The 20,910-nt window shown below is 39.2% G+C and overlaps 1 protein-coding gene across 1 annotated transcript; it reads right to left on the bottom strand.

The window, feature by feature from the left end:
- Positions 1–6,340: 6,340 nt before the first annotated feature.
- Positions 6,341–8,077, bottom strand: LOC145079672 (cytochrome P450 81Q32-like). The gene is made up of 2 exons (XM_079023122.1): positions 7,153–8,077; positions 6,341–7,066 (listed from the first exon to the last, which is right to left on the bottom strand). Exons 1-2 carry the CDS (start codon positions 8,041–8,043, stop codon positions 6,446–6,448), a joined length of 1,512 nt encoding a protein of 503 aa, XP_078879248.1. The 5' UTR covers positions 8,044–8,077; the 3' UTR covers positions 6,341–6,445.
- Between the last annotated feature and the right edge of the window lie 12,833 nt (positions 8,078–20,910).

Genomic DNA, 20,910 nt, shown 5'->3' with positions numbered 1-20,910 from the left:
TCTCCGTCACCGACTCCGAACCCTGCTTTAGCTCAAGGAATTCCTGAGCCAATCTTTCTCTTTCAACCCGCGGAACATAACGAGTGCTGAACATCTCTCTGAACTGATCCCATGAAACCGCAGCCCTCTGTGCATCCGAATATGACCCCGGGGTCAATCTCCACCAATCCTTTGCCCCGAGCCTCAACAGGTTCAGAGCACACCTCACCCTCTGATCAGCAGGGCATGAACACGCGAAGAAACACCCCTCCACGTCCGATAACCATCTCATAGCAACAATCGGGTCCTGAATCTCCATTAAAGGTGGGAGGCTTCGTATTATCGAAGTCCCGATACTGAAAGCCCCGACCAACTCCTCCCCCTGCCGCTGCTACAGCCGCTGTAGCCGCCGCGACAGCCGTCTCTGTGAGAGCTGCATAGCGCTCATCAAAATAATCGATCATGGCGGTCTTGATCGACCCAAACAGTTCCGACAACTCGGCCCGGAACAATGCAGCAACCTCATCCTGCAGGATCTCACGAATCCTCGCATCCAACTCGCACGAGCTCATCTGATCCATAACCTCGGGCAGCACTGGCCCGTCCGGTACTCCCTCTCCTGCTCCCGATCCTGACCCGGATCCACTCCCAGCATGCATCGGAATCTCCATACTGAAAAGAACACCACGAAATCTCAGACTCTTCCCACTACCCCGGGAACCAACTCTCTCAACCCAACCCTATAGGTCATGGTTTCCCCGATACGCGTATGGGTCCTGTGCTTTCAGTAGTACGGGCCCATACTACCTTCCACACCTACCCATATTTGTATGAAGTACTACCACAACACCCTAGTGAAAACATGCATAACAACGCTCAACCCTCACAACTAGAGGAACACTGGAAATCTCTCATGAGGAAACCCTAGGCTACAAGCATCACAAATCAGGCAACATTATCATGAAATCCTGAAGATCCCTAGCCTAGCACTAGCATGCTGTTCTAACAAAGCTCAAAACAAATATCATGTATGGTATTTTGGGGTTACTTACTGGCTCCGGCTGATTGTTCCTCCGCGTCCTCCTTTACTCATTTTGAAAACCATTTTAAATACTCTTTTGAAAACTCTCCTCGATTTGAGACTAGAGTCACACGAATGTTCCTCCAATTCACTCAAACCAAGGCTCTGATACCAACTTGTAATGACCAAAAATTTCAACCAATTTAAATTTTTTGAAAACAACCCGATTCCATTAAAGTTATTACAAAAAGGTTTTCAATACAATCTAATTTAAGTATTCCCAGAATCTCATCACAACATAGACACGAGGAGCGGTACGATCACGCCTTCGCCTTGCCACGGTCTCCTGAAGAACCTAAAAAAATTAAACCACAACTGTAAGCCCGAATGCTTAGTGAGATATCCCCAAAATACCAACCACATATACCATACACGCATAACATGCCATAACATATCCGATCACAGAACAGCCATGCACTTCGGGTCTACTGTGTGACTGGTCCGCCGCACCGGCCAACAGTCCACCTGCTCCACCCTCTGAGTCTAGCCATAAACCTCGAGTCTGCAGTGTGATTGGTCCGCCCTCACCGGGCCTTCAATCCACCTGGTCCACTCTCCGAATCTATCTACATACAACGAGTCTGCAGTGTGATTGGTCCGCCCGCACTGGGCCTTCAATCCACCTGGTCCACTCTCTGAGTCTACATTATGAGTGGTTCGCCCGCACCGGGCCTTCAGTCGGCCTGGTCCACTCTCCAAGCCTCGGCACGTCTGGTCCGCCCTCTTGGGGACTACAGCCTATCCGGACCGCTCGCTGGGCCTTCGGGACAACCGGTCCGCCTTGGGTATCTTGGCCTACAGCACAAAGCAGGACTCGCCTCAACCCAACTCCAGTCCAAACAACCATGTGCACATATACATACAATCATATAGCAATTCACAGTCAACAAGCAGATCAAACAGATCACATAACATATCATCATCCTAACTAGGATACCAACCTAACCGGTCACTAGCATAGCATCACCCTATCTCTCAGGATACCGATCTCAATCAGGTCTCTAACATATACCATCCTAGCTATCAGGATGCAAACATATCAAAGCAATAACATAACAACAACTACCCGGATCTCAATCCGATAAGGGCCGGCCTTGGTGCCTTAGACCTTGTTGATATAGTGAGGATAACTCACCTCGAAACTGTCGGCTGGAAGGATAAGATCCCGCTGCTCCAAACTCCGACACGAACTCCTTCACTGAACACCAAAACACTCATCTCAATAAATACCCTTGGAAGACAACTGGTCAACCTTTGGACAAGGTCAAAGTCAACCCCTGACTGACTCTACTCGCCGAGTCAACCCGATGACTCGCCGAGTCCCCATACTCAGAACTTCCCTCAATCCGCGACCTAACTCGCCGAGTCACCCCGAGACTCGCCGAGTCCAACAACTCTGAGTCCACTCGCCCACAACTCACCGAGTCATCCCTTGACTCGCCGATTCTCGACTCAACCAGAAAATATTGGGACTCTTCGACAAGACTCGCCGAGTCTAAGGCTATCTTCAACCTACTCGCCGAGTTGTTCATACAACTCGCCAAGTTCCAGGCCATCTTCATCCAGCTCGCCGAGTTGTTCTTCCAACTCGTCGAGTTCCAACTCATCTTCAAGCAACTCGTCGAGTCTACCCATGTGACTCGCCGAGTACCACCGGTCTGAATCCATACGGAAGCACTCCAGGCCATGCAATTGATCCAAAACATAGATCTAGCCTCATACAACCCATCCATCACGTAAAGTGGCAAACTTTACGTGAATCCAAAGAGATCTATTCATTTTCACTCTAGGGTTTGGGTTTGGGACAAGATGGCTCCACCAACCACTCACAAACAGGGACTTTCATGCACTCTAGACCTTTTCTCTTCCAGATCTGAGGTAGCAACCTCAGATCTAACCTCCAAACCCCAAAACATCCCAAGATAAGCTCCCCACAAACCCCAAAATGATGAATCCATAAGAGTAACAGCCCAAGGACGAGATATTACCTCAAAAGAACGCCCCAACTGCAATGGAACTCGAATCCAAGCAAAGCCCCTTGCTCCAAGCCTCCTACCCTTCAAGATTTCCTCAACAATTGCTTCTCCAAGCTTCCAAATGCAATATGATCACTCACACACGAAGGCTAAGGGTTTCTGGACTTAAGGATGAGTAAAGAGGCTGAGGGATGGATGTTATGTTCTTTATATAGGGCTCAACCTCGAGAATTAGGGTTTTCTCCACTCAGCGCCTACTCGCCGAGTCGGCCACTTAACACGCGACCAAAACGCGACTCTACTCGCCGAGTACCACCCATGGACTCGCCGAGTTCCCTTGATCATGTACTCTTTTAGCCCTTCAACTCTATTCTTGATATTTCGGGATGTTACCTGTTAAAATCATGATCTTGATCTTAATATCATAGGATCACCTAGGTAAAATGATATATACTAGAGATGTATCTAGTATTTGTTGTTAACTTAAACTAATAGACGAAAATATATTTTTATTTTCTAAAATCATATTGGTAGGATGTTATGTTGGTTACAATTTATATGGCATCTTACGATTGTGATTTTGCAAGGAGAAAAACAATCTTATATGGAAGAAACAAACTATCGTAAGATTAATATAAAATAATACAATCGATTAGATATAAATATTATAAAAATGGCTATTTTTATAATAGATATTAACTGTCAGACAAGAAAAAATATTACAAGATTAACGTAAGATATAATCTATTAGATAGTTTTTTTTACGAAGATAATATTAAAATATTCAATAATGATATATATATATATATATATATATATATATATATTTAAATAACTTATATTTAATCATATTTATGAAAAAATCGTCATATTCTGTTGGAGTATTGTTGACTAGTTTATCGCATAAAATGAACAAAATGCAATCAATTGTCACTTTTGAGAAATAATCGAATAAAATATAAAAACTGAATCGATTATAAAATAAAAATATAAATAATTTCATAATATTTATTTTTTAAAGACTAAAAGCTTTTATAAATGAATCCCAAAATACATGTAATGTGAATCCACTTATTAAAACTCATTTCATATTTTCCTATCAACAAGATGTAACTAGGCTTGACAATGAAGCAGGTTTGAACAAACCAACATTGATCCAAACTTATTAAGTAATTTCTAAATGTTAATCCAAACTCTTCTCGTAACACGTTCCGCAAGATTTTAAGTATTAAATTCATACCCTTATACACCGAATCAACAGATTTTCAACCATTTTACCTGCCTCATTCACAATATTAAAATTTGGCTATAATTATACATTACAACAAATATAACATGAATCACTAAAAAGTAAAAACCATACAACATTCATTCTAAAATAAACTATAATTAAATCTATACTCTTACACACCATATCAACGATTTTTCAACCTTTTTACATGACCCATTTACATTATTAAAACTGGGAAATCTACAGAAAAGTTTCAAGAAAGTCCTAAAAGTTTTTTTTGAACAGAAAAGTTCGGTTATTTAACATTTTACCCAAATTAACGAAAAAAAATCATTTTTATATTTGAACAACAAATGACAGATTATATGATTTTCTCAGAATAATGAGACTTTTCTGTTAAAAAAAATAGGACTTTTTTGAAACTTTTTCTCAATAGTTTGGAACTTTTCTGTAGATTTCCCTATTAAAATTTGGCTATAATTATGAATTACAACAAATATAACATGAATCACTAAAAAGTAAAACCAAAAAGTATTTATTCTAAAATAAACTTTACTTATAGCTTAATAAATAACATTTCCAAAATAAAACAAATGTCGGACGGGCCACTAAGGGCCGAGTGGGGGAACATGCCCACAATTGTTAAGATTTTTGGCGATATTATAGGCTTAATTTTTGATGAAAACTCTTTTGCTAATTAAGGATGCCTTAACGATGGGCTGTCGTGAAAATGCCTTCAACCAAAACAAATGAGACACAAAATTAACTCTTTTAACAACAACAACTGCATCTTTTTTTTCTTCTTTGCGCCAGTGCAGCAGTAAAAACACAATCAAAAGTTTTGAACGATGCAGAGTTGTAGATACTCAGTTCTTCCTTCTCTATTTCAGGCCTAAAGTGGCACGAAAGCAACAAAAAAGTCTTCCTTTTGTTTTTTCTTCTCCAAATAGGTACGTAAAGATTTCTTAAACTAATTTTTAATTTTCATACTTTATTTTTCTAAACCTTAAAAATTGTTATTTATAATGTTATATACTTATATTATTAATTTAAATTGTAAATTGTGAGATTGAATTTTGAATATATGTAGTTTTCAACTTAATAGAGGATTATGAAGTTGTAAATATATAAAATTGTGCATTTTTATCTAGGTTTTGTTTATATTTTGTTAGATACGAAATTTTATGTGTTTTGAGATTAACAACTTAGTTGATTAGTTTTTATTGCGTCGATTTTTCATTTTGGACAGAAATGGAAAGATTCTATAAAAGGAAAACACCATTTAATCTAGGTTGATTTGTGAACAATAATTCAGAATGCACCATTAAGCTATTGTGTTTTGTGGACAATGATTTCATGTGTTTTGTCAACAATAAATTTAGGTTTCATGCATATATAATGTTGGAAATCAGGCCCTCTCTCTAGTGCTATAGATCTTACACCCAGTGGAATAAAAAAAAAACACTTAACTTTATTTGCACACAAAGGAGAAACAGAAAGTTATTGGAAAATTTTCTACATTATTCCATACATAAAGTAGATTACAAAGTCTCCTATTTATAGCTAAAAAACAAACGGAAAAAAACTAAAAACTTGTAGGTGTATGTGTTCCAATGAAAGTGGCAACTAAGCCATATTATTCTCCTTCGACTTGGTCATCATATGACCAAATCCAAAACTAAATAAATCGACTAAAACCCTACACGGTGACCATCAAAAGAGCCCAATTAACATGACTTAAACCATCAACATTACCCAACATATAATTAATACAATTTTGACCCGACTTGAAAAAAACTATTCGATATATTTTTAGTGCCCCTAACATATCTAAATCTGTACTATTTGCATTGAGAGTCGACTGAAATTCAACCATTAAGATGTGGGAAGTGGAAATTGAACGATCGAACTCCTCGCGTTCTGTACTAAACAATGTATCGGTGATTGATAAATCTATAACTTATAAATAATAAATTTATTTTTTAAAATTCTAGATAGGATAGGTCATAAACAAATCATATCGATAGTGATTAACGGATATGGATCTTTAACGAATAAACGAATAATAAAATATGATCCAAACCCACTCCACCGGTTGAAAGTAACATGAAGGCAGATCATAACTCATAAGTATCAAAGTATGTGAAAAAGTGTCGAAGCAATAAACAATCCACTTAATTACAACTGCGACAACAGATTCTCCATCTGTAGACGTGGTTTACATTTGGCGACTAATGGAACAGCCTTCGGCATCGTAAGCCCAGGAGCTTCACTCATATCCACCATTTCTTCACTAATCCTTTCCCAATCAAAGCACTGAATCATCGTCCCCAAAGTCATCCCAAGAACACGAACAGCCAACCCTTCCCCCGGACAACTCCGCCTTCCATACCCAAACGGCAGCAGCTTAAACCCATCTCTTGTCCCTTCCACACCTTCAAATCTTTCCGGGTTGTACGTTTCCGGGTCGGCCCAGACCTTCGGGTCATGATGTATCGCCCATTGATTCACCAGCACCATCGTCCCACCGGGGATGTTAAACCCTCCGATCACACAATCCTCTGATGCTTCGTGTGGAACTAGTAAAGGGCCTGGAGGTTTCAGTCGAAGGGTCTCGTTTATGATACAACGAAGGTAAGGTAGATTTGATATGTCTGATTCATCAACAAGTCGATCATTTCCCACAACTTGATCGATCTCTTTCTGTGCCTTTTTTAGAACTTCTGGGTGGTTTAGTAGAAGTGACATGGTCCATTCCATGGTTCCCGCTGAAGTATCACTCCCAGCTGCTAATAAAACCTGATCACATAAAGTATGATAATCAGATTTCTAAGTAATCAAGAAACAAGAAACGATTGTTATCTGATAAATTATATTGATCTTACAAGCACAAAGCTTCGGATCAATGCATCAGTGTAGTATTCGGGATCGGATTCTTGTAGTGATAACAAAACTTCGATCATTGTCTTCCTTTTGTTTCCGGTTTGATCACTTCCTTTTGATTTGCGAAGTTCATCGATAATTCCTTGAAAGAAAACATCCCTTTTCTCCTGCAACGCGATCAACCTCTTCTCCAGTCCCTTCACTCCAAACCAACTTAAAATTGGCAAGTAATCTCCGACGTTTGAAGCTCCTGCGAGTATAAAGGTTTCGTGTAGCATTTCCCTGAATCGTATTCCTTCTTGCTCCAACACCGGATTATCACCACCGAAGTACCTCTTCCCGGCGATCATCCTCATCATCACATTCAAAGTCAACTCATAGAATAAGTTTTTCATAGTCACCGGAGAAGAACTGGACGCTAGCTTACGGATCAGCGACCTTCCTTCTTCGGCTCGTATATCGTGGAATTCGTTCAGACGATGGATTGATAGGATCTCGATGGATGCTATGCGGCGGAGGTTGCGCCAGTTGTCGCCGTAGGGCGCCCAGGCTAAACTAGTGTAGTTGACACCGATGATCTTCCCGAATAGCATCCGAGGGCGGTTGGCGAGGATGACGTCATTCTTGGTGAAGCATTCTTCGACCAGGGAAGGGGAGGAGATCACTACGACAGGGCGGAAGCCCAATTGGAGGCGGACAATGGGGCCATATTTGTCGGAGATTTTTGCCAAGGTTCTGTACAGTGGTGGTTTCAGAAGGTAGAGGTGGCCGATTACGGGGAGTGACGGGAAGACAGTGGGCGGGAGGTTGGAGAATTTTCGACGAAAGAGGGATGTGAAGAGGTAGGAACCTAGAAGTAGTAAAAAGGAAACATATAGATAAGATACTTCCATTGTTGAAGATGGTGGTGTATGCTCCAATGGCGGATTTTGATTTTAGTTTTATAGTTGGTAAAAAGTTAGTGCTCATTGACTACGTTGGCTTACGTGTAAAATGGTGAAGACTGAAGACTTGGCTTTTCCATTTTTCAATTTTCGTTGCTCTTTCTAGATAATTATAAAAATTGTTACATGATGAATCTTATTCAAAGTTTCTAGAAAAGTAAATGAATTTGGTATTGATGACATATTACACTTATCTCGTACGAATTTGGTTGATGCAAATTTGACTGAAGGAGTTTTGTCGTAGAATTTAGAGTAAATTATAAAAATGGTTCTTATTACATAGTCAATCATCAATTTTGGTTCAAATGGTTTTATTTTCATGCGGTTTTAGTCTTGGTCTTTGATCCACATTACCACATATAATAACTATTCTCTTCTAATGTCATTTATTTATTTTATGAAATGTTACTATAAAATGTAAATAAACGTTAGCATTGGCAGGGAAATCAAATCAATTGAAGATTCCTTTAACAGATAAATTAAAGAGAAAATTGTAAATTTAGCAATTTTTGTTAACTTTGCAAATAATAGCAAAAAAATCCCAACGGTACAAAAATAGTCACTAAAATCGCAAGTGAATTAAGTTCATCTGCAATTTGACATTTCTATTTACGAATATACAAGTTGCTAAAATATGGTTGGACATCAGTGAATTGTACGTTTGTAGATGGACTGTGATTTTGCCTTTTTCAAGGTATAAAAACCTAAAAAAAAAAATTTGTAACAGTTATTTTTCTAGATTTTTGGTGGGGAACACTCTCTCTTAGGCGGTTATTAAGTGTATACATTATACATATTTGTATTTCTAGATTTTTTTTTTTACTTTTTTTTTCAAGTTACAAAATATTGAATGCACATTAACTATAGCTCAATAGCTAGTAGAAACCCGAATGTAAGGAATTGTATGTCTATCAAGATCATTATATATGCTTATTGTATTATTTGCAAAAGCTTAAATCAGACGAGACTGTTTGTGTGAATATTTGCCAAAGATTAAATAAGAGGAGACAACTTCTATGACCCTTAACATGACATCCATGAGATGGAGGGAGAAAATGGGAGCTGCTGGTATGGACGGGAAAGAATTAATTTTTTGTATTTTGTTTGTTATAGTTTAATAAGACTGTTATTAAAAAAATGACATATATTCACAGATAATTTTTATGCATTCATCATGTTGATGACATATTACAATTGTATATATATCTCGTTATGTTGAAATATAGCTAATTACATCAATTATTACTATTTCAATTATTTTAGTATGGATTATTATTTCTATAGCTCCCTAGAAAGAGTTTTCTCCAATAAAAGTCAAGAAAAATGAGTGTTTCATTTTTTTTAGGTATTTATACCTTGAAAAAAAAGGCAAAATAGCAGGTGGTAGTAGATGAACTAATTCATCTGCGAATGTACAAGTCCCGATGCACAACCATGCTTTAGCAACTTGTACGTTCGCAGATAGGAAGGTCAAATTATAGATAGGCTTAACCCATCTGCGACTTTAGTGGTTATTTTTGTAACCTTGAGTTTTTTTGGCTATTAACTGCAAATTAATTAGCAAAATTGGTTAAATTTGCAATTTCTCTAAATTAAATCAAGGGAAACCAAAATCATAACTATCATCGAAAACCCACGGTTACATAAACCTAGAATAGAAAAATGAAATCACTCATTACAATAAGGATTCCATTAACAGTGGAACCAAATGAACTCGTCGAGAAATCGCTAACTTTCAAGTCCATTTTTATGGTTTTTGGTCATTAGCAGTGTTGTAAAACTCGCCGAGTTAGCCGACTACACCTCCAAATACTCGCTACTCAGCTCCTTACCAAGGCGTGCTACAAAATCCCGAGTACTCCCTGATCGGCTCCTTACTAAACTGAGCAGTGTTGTAAAACCCGATCAACTCAGTAATTAATATGTATAATGTACTTAACGATTTATTATTTAACACACACACATGTGATTATTACTATATATATATATATATATATATATATATATATATATATATATCTTTATTTTTCAGTTATTATTCACGAAGTGCGACCATTATGTGTTTTTTAGTTTTTGTGTATTCACATATATATATATATATATATATATATATATATATATATATAATTTTGTTATATATTTCAATCAACTTAAGATTTTAACTTATGATTTTGACATATATAAGTTCCCTAAAAATATTTTACATGAATTACCGAATCCAAGGTACTCCTCGAGTACTCCTGAATACTCGCTACTCGGTAGTCGGCCGAACAGATACCAAGTAACGAGTTCTACAACATTAGTTATATTAAGGGTTTACATGTGTTCTCATTAGATAAAATTATTTAAACATAATGAAGATGATTGCAAATTTGGAACAATTTGAGTTTTCATTTTTCTTTTTCCATGTTACAAGTGCAGTCTAAAGAAGAGATTGAAGGAAAGGTTTTGAGAAAATGCAAGCCTACTATGCAACAAGGAAAGGCTATCAACGGCATAAGGCCATAAAGATCCAAGCAACATCAAAATTTTCAAAATCCAACAGTGGTCAAAAGTTCAATGAGCAGGATCCATGTTCCAATGGTGGGTTGATAGCATCACAGAAACCCAAACCTAGTTCAAGCCTTAGGAGGTCAGTAGGAAGACAAATATAATAAAGAAGGTAATGTTGACCATAGGAGTAGGCTTGGCGTGACCTTTCTATTTAATATTTAAATAAATAAATAATATGTAAAATAAAATAAAAAAAAAAAACGGTATAAGGGTAAAAATGTGGTTCAAATATCATAATGAGAGACCTTTTATGTAATTTATTATGTTTTTATTGATGGTGGGACCTCAAGTTCAATATGAGAAATATGATTATATAGTATTTAGTTTGATGCTTAGTAGTTTTCTATAAAATCAAAAGAAAACTACTTATTAGGAGTGGTAGCACTCCTAGTACATGCTAAACATATTGTCATATCATATTTTATTTTAACTTCCACCTAAGCTTTTATCTTAATCACATATACATTTAGATTTAGAAAAAAAATAATAATAAACCAAATAAAAAAGGACCAATGAAACGGCTTGAATTTTTAAAAAGAAAAAATCAAAAAAAGAAATAAAGAAAAAGGACCAATCAGAAGTCACATTCCCTCCTTCTCTCCTCTCTCTTCTCGTTGTGGGTGTAACGAGCCATTGCTAGCGAGTCTCCTGTTGAGTCATAGGGGGTGCTATAGAAACTCATGGCGATGGTTGTAACGAGAGGGGTGGCGAGGCCACTCCCTCAAGCCTAAGGCGATAAAGATCCAAGCAACATCAAAAATTTTAAAATCCAACGATGGTCGAAAATCTAGTGAGCAAGATTCATGTTCTAATGGTGGTCTAATAGTATCACAATTACCCAAACCTAGTTCAAGCCTTGGAGGACAGTAGGAAGGCAAAGATAATAAATGGGATAATTGTAACGCCTGTGTTTCTGGACTTGCCATTTTTAGCAATGTAATAGTCTAGGTTAACCTTTGTAACCCAATTTGAAATGATAATAATGTATTATTTGAGTATTATGTGTTTTGTGCTTAATTACTTAATTATGTGGGTTGATTAATTAAGAATAAAAATAAGCGTCGAAATTTAAGTTTAAAATAAACTTGATATCATTGGATAAAGTTGTATTGGTCGAAACAAGGATTCCGAAGATATAAAGAATGCCGAAATCCGAGTCATAACGAAGAAGTTATGACCTGTCGAAGTTTTACGGCAAAACCGGCACGACACCGGGAAACGTAAATAGTGAATTTAAGATAGAGCGAGATTTAGCCTTATCAATCTAAACAAAAGTTGTAGAATATGTTAAGATAAGAGCGTCAATAAAAAGAACGCCCAAATCTGACTTCGTATGAGGAAGTTATGATTTTTCTAAGATTCGGCTTAGCAGTGCACGACCCAAAACTCGAATTTTAGTTCGAGCGGTTTTTGGCTTACGCGACCTAAATGAGAGTTGAAGGTCTCATTAATAGGAACTCAACGGTAAAAATATGGACGAAAACGGAGTTCGTATGAAGGAGTTACGAATTCTTCGCGGTCATTTAACAGTCTAAACGCCTCCTACTGTTAAATTTGAGATCGGTCAAGATTTAGCCGACGGAGTCTAAACGAAAGTTGTAGATCTTGATTTTACCTACGCGTGGATATAAAGAACGTCAAAAACGGAGCTCGTATGCGAAAGTTATGATTTTTCTAAGTTCGAGGGCTAACACGCGATAGGGGTAACGTGGCACCACCCGGAATTTGACACGTGGCACCACCAGAAAGCCGCCACATGGACCAACTCGGCGAGTAGGTGTCCCCTACTCGGCGAGTACATCAGATATTTTCACTATAAATAGGATGCGAGGGTTCAGGGTTTATTTGCTCATTTCTTCTCATCTTTGTGCCGAAGCTCTGCATTTTTACCCCCGAAGCCACCCCGAAGCCCCGGTATCATACTCTAGCCCCGAGGCAAGTCCCGAGATCCCGAAGATCCCGAGAAGTGCGGTTCCTGAGCCGAAGCTCTGCCCGCGAGAAGTTCGATTTTTGAGGAGATCTTCCAGATCTGCTGTGGATTACTACTTCTGCAAGTCGTAGTGCTGTCCGATCGTCTTCTGATCAAGTGAGTGTATACTACCTTTCATAAACACGATAATAATACAAGTGCGGTTTGAGTGTATTAAGTAAATTGTGGTTTATAGGTGTGAGGGTATAGCTACTTTCTTCTAACGAGTAACTATGAAGTAATTTATATGATATACTTGTTATGTGTATATTTTGTGATTGTATGCGTGAATGGATATTCACTTTATTCTATCTCATAGATCTGAATTGTTTTCTATGGAATAAGTGTTATGTGGTATGCCTCATCTGTTATGTGGAATATATATTGAATGAAAATGATATACAGGTTTTAAACTACGTATAAAAATATATATTTTTATCTACTAATATGTTGGGTAGAACATGGGTAGATAGTTGGTGTGTAATAAACAGATGAGAGGCCTCGATGTTGTTGTTGTTGTTGATCTAGTTATTCAGCGGAGTATGGATAACGACCACAGACTCTTTCTAGACAGTCCAGTGGAATGCTAGCAGGTTCATAACCTGTAGGTGTTGTGAACGATGTGTTCACCGGTGTACTCTATCCCCCTCATGGTTGCCTTTAGGATATCTATTGTTGAGGAAACCCCTTCGCAGTGATGTCCGTCCCGATGAAAATCCTAGATTAGGTCCCTTGAGATAGTTGTTGTTTTAGGGACGTAAAGTGAGGATAACGGGAATGGGTAATCGGGATAGTGATTGGTTGGTGAAATTAAATATAATTTATTTATTGTGGGTTGAAAACCCTATATGCTCATCAGGCTCCCAAGCCTGACCCACTCAGTTTTATTTGTATTACAGGAAGTGGCACAAGGGCGTAAGATGGATGGATCATCTTGTTGTTTTGTTTACAAGTCTGTATATGTATATATTTGTTGAATGACTTGCAATGTTTATCGTTTATGCTTTATGGTCTGTATCGGAACATGACATCCCGAGTTTTGATTATATAATGAAATGCATCTCTTGATGAAATGCTTTGATAAATATTATTTTATCATGTTTTGTTTTGGGAACAAATTCTGCAACTCTTTCAAATCAAAAGGATTTACTCTGAAATTATTTAAAAGCATAAATGAAAATCGGACTTTTCTGGCCGAGATTTTGGGGATGTCACAGTTGGTATCAGAGCATTAGTTTAAGCGAACTAGGAATTTGTAGGATTTCTAGACTTAAACTTAGAATGCTAAGTGGAATGTTGAGATGTGTGTCTGTTGGATTTTAGACACGAGCACTAGTTTATTTTAGGAAAGTTGCCTAAAATTCTTTTATGTGCTAAATGTTATATGTTGCCATATATGATATTAATTGTTAGGATCTACGGTCTGTTGCCGACGGGATCTGGAAACCTTATGTGTGTAGGATTCTAAGCGTGCGTCTACGTCATTAGAACTAGCATGTAAACGTTTCGGAATAATAAGGATGATTTGAATATCTATCGTGAATGAGGATCTAATTTCACCTTATTCGGTGTGTAGATCAAAATGGTGAGAACAAGGAGTGGCGTTGGAAACGCGGATGAAAACAGGAATCAACCGCCAGTGATTGAGCAGATACCTGTTGTAGCAGCAGCACCAGAACCAATAACAATGGCTGCGGTGCAAGCCATGATTCGGGCTATGCTAGCCGAACAAAGGGAGGAGATGCGACAAATGTTGCATAATAATAGGGATGAACCTATCATACCTATTGAGGAACCCGAATTAATTACCGAGCAATCGGAGGAAGGGAACAATAGTCGCATGATGAGTCAAGTTGGGACTCAAGGGGAACGAAGGAACGATCCGGAAAGGAGAAACAACAAGGATGGGCGAATGTACAAGAACTTCTTGGGCGCCAAGCCGCCAAGTCTTTCTGGGAGCCCAAAGCCTGTTGAGATAATGGATTGGATCTCCGAAATGGAGATGGTATTTGAAAGTTGCGACTGTAGCAACAAACAGAAGACCGTCTTTGCGGTTAGGCAACTGAAGACTGGAGTCTTGAGTTGGTGGAAGTTGTTGGCAGATACTATGCCACGAGGAGAAGCCCTGAAAATGTCATGGGAGGAGTTCTTGGAACAGTTAAGGGTGCAGTATTGTTCGGAGATAGATCTGATTGATCTGAACAATGAGTTTCAAAACTTAAAGAAGGGGAAGATGAGCATAGATGACTATGCTACTGCATTTACTGAGAAGATGAAGTTGTTTCCGTACCTAGTGCCAACGGAACTCTCCAAGATTGAGAGGTTTGCTAACGGACTGCCTGCCGACTTTGGTCCGACAGTCAAGATGGCAACTACTCTGAAAACGGTTGTTCGTGCAGCTAAGAATGTGGAGGCCCAGTAGAAGGAAAGGGTTCTGGAAAGGATAGATGTTGGAGAAAAGAGGAAGTTCGATGGAACTTCAGGGTCCAACAAGAAAAACAAGTTCTCGAAGTCTGGTTCGAGGGGAGGTGGAGGTGAAGCGAAATGGTGCGACAAATGTAAGAAGAAGCATCATGGAAGATGTGAGGTGGCGAACACATGCTACAAGTGTGGAAAGCCAGGGCACTATGTCAATGAGTGTAACCTCACAAAGAAAGTTTGCTATGGTTGTGGTGAGGAGGGTCATATGTCGAGGGACTGCCCGAAGAAGAAGGAGGCAGCTAGACCCAACATTCCGCCAAAGCCAAAGGCGAGAGCATTCCAGATGACACTGGAAGCTGCTAAAGATGAAGCTGATGTCGCTTCAGGTACCTTTCTCGTTAACGAATTGCCTGCCCAAATTTTATTTGATTCTGGAGCCAACTACTCCTTTATATCGCATGAATTTGGTAGAAAGCGAGCTTTGCCTGTTGTTAGACTAGATAATGCCTTATTAGTCGAAGTTGCTAGTGGCAAGTTTGTACCTGTTAGCTATCGCATGAAAAACATCTTAATTGATCTGAATGGGAATAAGTTCCACGAGGAATTATTGCCTATCGAACTTAATGGTTTCGACATCGTATTGGGAATGGATTGGCTTAGCGCCAACGACGCCGAAATTTTATGCAAGAAGAAAATAGTCAAAGTAAACCCGCCTGGGAAAGATTCGTTTATGGTGTATGGAGATAAACGCAGAGTGAATTCTGGAATCATTTCATTGATGAAAGCCAGAAAATGTTTGACCAAGGGGTGTACATCATATTTAGCATTCGTGATTGATGCTAAAAAGGAAAAGAAGGTGATACAAAATATTCCAGTGGTGTGTGATTATCCGGAAGTATTTCCCGAAGATCTTCCTGGATTACCACCAGATCGACAAGTGGAATTCCGTATTGACTTGTTGCCAGGAACGACGCCAATTGCAAAAGCACCTTATCGATTAGCACCGACGGAGATGAAGGAGCTAATGATGCAACTTCAGGAGTTATTGGACAAAGGTTTCATTAGACCTAGTTCATCACCCTGGGGAGCTCCAGTGTTATTTGTAAAGAAGAAAGATGGAAGCATGAGAATGTGCATTGATTACAGAGAGCTGAACAAGGCAACAATAAAGAATAGATATCCGTTGCCGAGGATTGATGACCTGTTTGATCAATTGCAAGGTTCGAGCTATTTCACGAAGATCGATCTAAGGTCAGGATATCATCAGCTAAAAGTAAGGGAGCAAGATATCGAGAAGACTGCATTCAGAACTAGATATGGACACTACGAGTTCTTGGTTATGTCGTTTGGACTAACCAATGCTCCAGCAGTGTTCATGGATTTGATGAATAGGGTTTGTAACCCGTTCCTTGATAAATCCGTGATAGTGTTCATAGACGACATTCTGATTTACTCGAAAAGCCAGGAGGAACATGGCAGACACTTGCGAGAAGTGTTAGAAGTCTTGAAGAAGGAGAAGTTGTATGCAAAGTTCTCCAAATGTGATTTTTGGATTCGTGAAGTCCAATTCTTGGGTCACGTGGTCAACCAAGAAGGGATAATGGTTGATCCAGCGAAGATCGAAGCTGTAACAAAGTGGGAACAACCGAAAAATCCCATGGAGATCCGAAGCTTTTTAGGATTAGCCGGATATTACCGAAGGTTTATCCAAGGCTTTTTTTCGATCGCTAGTCCATTGTCAGCTTTGACCCACAAAGGAGCTATTTATGCTTGGAGTGAGAAGCATAAAGAAGCATTCGAGAAGCTAAAGAAGAAACTATGCGAGGCACCGATACTTTCTCTACCCGATGGAGTTGAAGACTTCGCTGTCTATAGCGATGCGTCTGGTGTTGGATTGGGTTGTGTTTTGACCCAAAGAGAAAAGGTGATAGCATATGCGTCTCGACAGCTGAAAGAGCATGAAAAGAACTACCCGACTCATGATTTGGAGTTGGCAGCGGTAGTTTTCGCTATGAAAATATGGAGGCATTACCTCTATGGCACGAAGTGCAAACTTTTCACTGATCATAAGAGTCTCCAATATATCTTTAATCAGAAAGAATTGAATATGAGGCAACGACGCTGGCTAGAATTACTTAAAGACTACGACTGCGAGATACTTTACCACCCCGGTAAAGCTAATGTTGTTGCTGATGCTCTCAGTCGGAAAGTCAATCTTGAAAGGAAAAGGCCAAGAGCGTTGAGAATTGAAGTTGTCTCGACTATTTTGGAAAGTATAAAGAAAGCTCAGAGCGAAGCTGCTGAGAAGAATGACAGAAAGGAGGAACGTTTGGGCAAAACGTTGGTGTTCGGTGTAAACAGTCATGAACTGAAGGTGTTCCAAGATCGGATTTGGATACCTAAGACAGGAGGAGTCAGAGATCTTCTGATGGAAGAAGCTCACAAGACCATGTACTCGATTCATCCGGGTAGCACTAAAATGTATAGGGACCTGAAACCCTACTACTGGTGGCCGACGATGAAGCTTGATGTTGCAAAGTATGTGGCCGAGTGTGTGACTTGTGCGAGAGTCAAGACACAACATCAGAAACCTTACGGGAGTTTAGAACCTTTGCCTATGCCTATGGGTAAGTGGGAAGACATTGTTATGGATTTTGTCACTAAACTGCCCAGAACAAAGAATGGTCACGACATGATTTGGGTGGTCGTTGATCGATTCACTAAGAGTGCGCATTTCATAGCGGCCAGGGAGAAATGGTCTATGGAGAAGCTTGCGAATTCTTACGTGAAGGAAATTGTGAGGCTTCACGGTGTTCCATTAACGATTGTGTCGGATCGTGATAGCCGTTTCACATCGAGGTTTTGGAAAAGTCTACAAGAGGAAATGGGTACCAAGTTGTGTTTAAGTACAGCTTACCATCCGCAGACTGATGGTCAGAGCGAATGAACGATACAAACACTTGAAGATATGCTGAGAGCAAGTACTCTGGAATTCCTAGGTAATTGGGATGAACATTTACCGTTGGTAGAATTTTCCTATAATAATAGTTTCCACTCGAGCATTAAGATGGCACCGTACCAAGCTTTGTATGGACAGAAGTGTCGTACGCCGTCTTGTTGGCTTGAGGCTGGGGAAAAGCAGTTTATGGGACCGGAGTTGGTTCATCAAACTGCTGAAAAGTTGAAAATAATTAGGGAAAGAATGTTAGCGGCTCAGGATCGTCAAAAGAGCTATGCTGACAAGAAGAGGAGGCTGATAACTTTTGAGGTTGGGGATTTGGTTTTGCTTAAAGTCTCGCCGTGGAAGGGACTTATAAGATTTGGTAAAAGGGGAAAGTTGAGTCCAAGGTTTATTGGACCGTTTAAAGTCCTTCAGAGGATTGGGAATCAAGCTTACAAGCTCGAATTACCTGAAGAACTGAATGGAATTCATAACACTTTTCATGTGTGTTATTTGAGGAAGTTCACAGGAGAAGTTCCCGACATAATTCCAATCTCTGAATTGAGAATTGATGAGAACAAAAGGTTGATTGAAGAACCAGAGGCAATTGTTGACCGAAAGACTAAGAAATTGCGACGCAAGATGGTTGGGTTAGTGCTTGTCCGATGGAAACACACGAATGGGCCGAATCTCACCTGGGAGACGGAGAGTGACATGATGAGTCGCTATCCGCATTTGTTTGTTGATGTGTGATTCCGGGGACGGAATCATTCTAAGGTGGAGAGAATTGTAACGCCTGTGTTTCCGGGCTTGCCATTTTTAGCAATGTAATAGTCTAGGTTAACCTTTGTAACCCAATTTGAAATGATAATAATGTATTATTTGAGTATTATGTGTTTTGTGCTTAATTGCTTAATTATGTGGGTTGATTAATTAAGAATAAAAATAAGCGTCGAAATTTAAGTTTAAAATAAACTTGATATCATTGGATAAAGTTGTATTGGTCGAAACAAGGATTCCGAAGATATAAAGAATGCCGAAATCCGAGTCATAACGAAGAAGTTATGACCTGTCGAAGTTTTACGGCAAAACCGGCATGGCACCGGGAAACGTAAATAGTGAATTTAAGATAGAGCGAGATTTAGCCTTATCAATCTAAACAAAAGTTGTAGAATATGTTAAGATAAGAGCGTCAATAAAAAGAACGCCCAAATCTGACTTCGTATGAGGAAGTTATGATTTTTCTAAGATTCGGCTTAGCAGTGCACGACCCAAAACTCGAATTTTAGTTCGAGCGGTTTTTGGCTTACGCGACCTAAATGAGAGTTGAAGGTCTCATTAATAGGAACTCAACGGTAAAAATATGGACGAAAACGGAGTTCGTATGAAGGAGTTACGAATTCTTCGCGGTCATTTAACAGTCTAAACGCCTCCTACTGTTAAATTTGAGATCGGTCAAGATTTAGCCGACGGAGTCTAAACAAAAGTTGTAGATCTTGATTTTACCTACGCGTGGATATAAAGAACGTCAAAAACGGAGCTCGTATGCGAAAGTTATGATTTTTCTAAGTTCGAAGGCTAACACACGATAGGGGTGACGTGGCACCACCCGGAATTTGACACGTGGCACCACCAGAAAGCCGCCACATGGACCAACTCGGCGAGTAGGTGTCCCCTACTCGGCGAGTATGGACCAACTCGGCGAGTAGGTGTCCCCTACTCGGCGAGTACATCAAATATTTTTACTATAAATAGGATGCGAGGGTTCAGGGTTTATTTGCTCATTTCTTCTCATCTTTGTGCCGAAGCTCTGCATTTTTACCCCCGAAGCCACCCCGAAGCCCCGGTATCATACTCTAGCCCCGAGGCAAGTCTCGAGATCCCGAAGATCCCGAGAAGTGCGGTTCCTGAGCCGAAGCTCTGCCCGCGAGAAGTTCGATTTTTGAGGAGATCTTCCAGATCTGCTGTGGATTACTACTTCTGCAAGTCGTAGTGCTGTCCGATCATCTTCTGATCAAGTGAGTGTATACTACCTTTCATAAACACGATAATAATACAAGTGCGGTTTGAGTGTATTAAGTAAATTGTGGTTTATAGGTGTGAGGGTATAGCTACTTTCTTCTAACGAGTAACTATGAAGTAATTTATATGATATACTTGTTATGTGTATATTTTGTGATTGTATGCGTGAATGGATATTCACTTTATTCTATCTCATAGATCTGAATTGTTTTCTATGGAATAAGTGTTATGTGGTATGCCTCATCTGTTATGTGGAATATATATTGAATGAAAATGATATACAGGTTTTAAACTACGTATAAAAATATATATTTTTATCTACTAATATGTTGGGTAGAACATGGATAGATAGTTGGTGTGTAATAAACAGATGAGAGGCCTCGATGTTGTTGTTGTTGTTGATCTAGTTATTCAGCGGAGTATGGATAACGACCACAGACTCTTTCTAGACAGTCCAGTGGAACGCTAGCAGGTTCATAACATGTAGGTGTTGTGAACGATGTGTTCACCGGTGTACTTTATCCCCCTCATGGTTGCCTTTAGGATATCTATTGTTGAGGAAACCCCTTCGCAGTGATGTCCGTCCCGATGAAAATCCTAGATTAGGTCCCTTGAGATAGTTGTTGTTTTAGGGACGTAAAGTGAGGATAACGGGAATGGGTAATCGGGATAGTGATTGGTTGGTGAAATTAAATATAATTTATTTATTGTGGGTTGAAAACCCTATATGCTCATCAGGCTCCCAAGCCTGACCCACTCAGTTTTATTTGTATTACAGGAAGTGGCACAAGGGCGTAAGATGGATGGATCATCTTGTTGTTTTGTTTACAAGTCTGTATATGTATATATTTGTTGAATGACTTGCAATGTTTATCGTTTATGCTTTATGGTCTGTATCGGAACATGACAT

This window comes from Lactuca serriola, chromosome 1 (genome assembly GCF_051521515.1).
Source record: "Lactuca serriola cultivar US96UC23 chromosome 1, Lser_US96UC23_V15, whole genome shotgun sequence".
In the NCBI taxonomy this organism is placed as follows: Eukaryota; Viridiplantae; Streptophyta; class Magnoliopsida; order Asterales; family Asteraceae; genus Lactuca; species Lactuca serriola.
The sequence above is the reverse complement of the archived record's forward strand: the minus strand, read 5'-3'. Positions and strand labels throughout refer to the sequence as shown.

Bases quoted from the DNA above. Each gene is read 5' to 3' on its own strand.
- LOC145079672 (XM_079023122.1), bottom strand. From the start codon at position 8,043: ATGGAAGTATCTTATCTATATGTTTCCTTTTTACTACTTCTAGGTTCC. The intron at 7,067-7,152 runs GTAAGATCAATA...TTATGTGATCAG, and splicing joins TGATCCGAAGCTTTGTGCTT to GTTTTATTAGCAGCTGGGAG.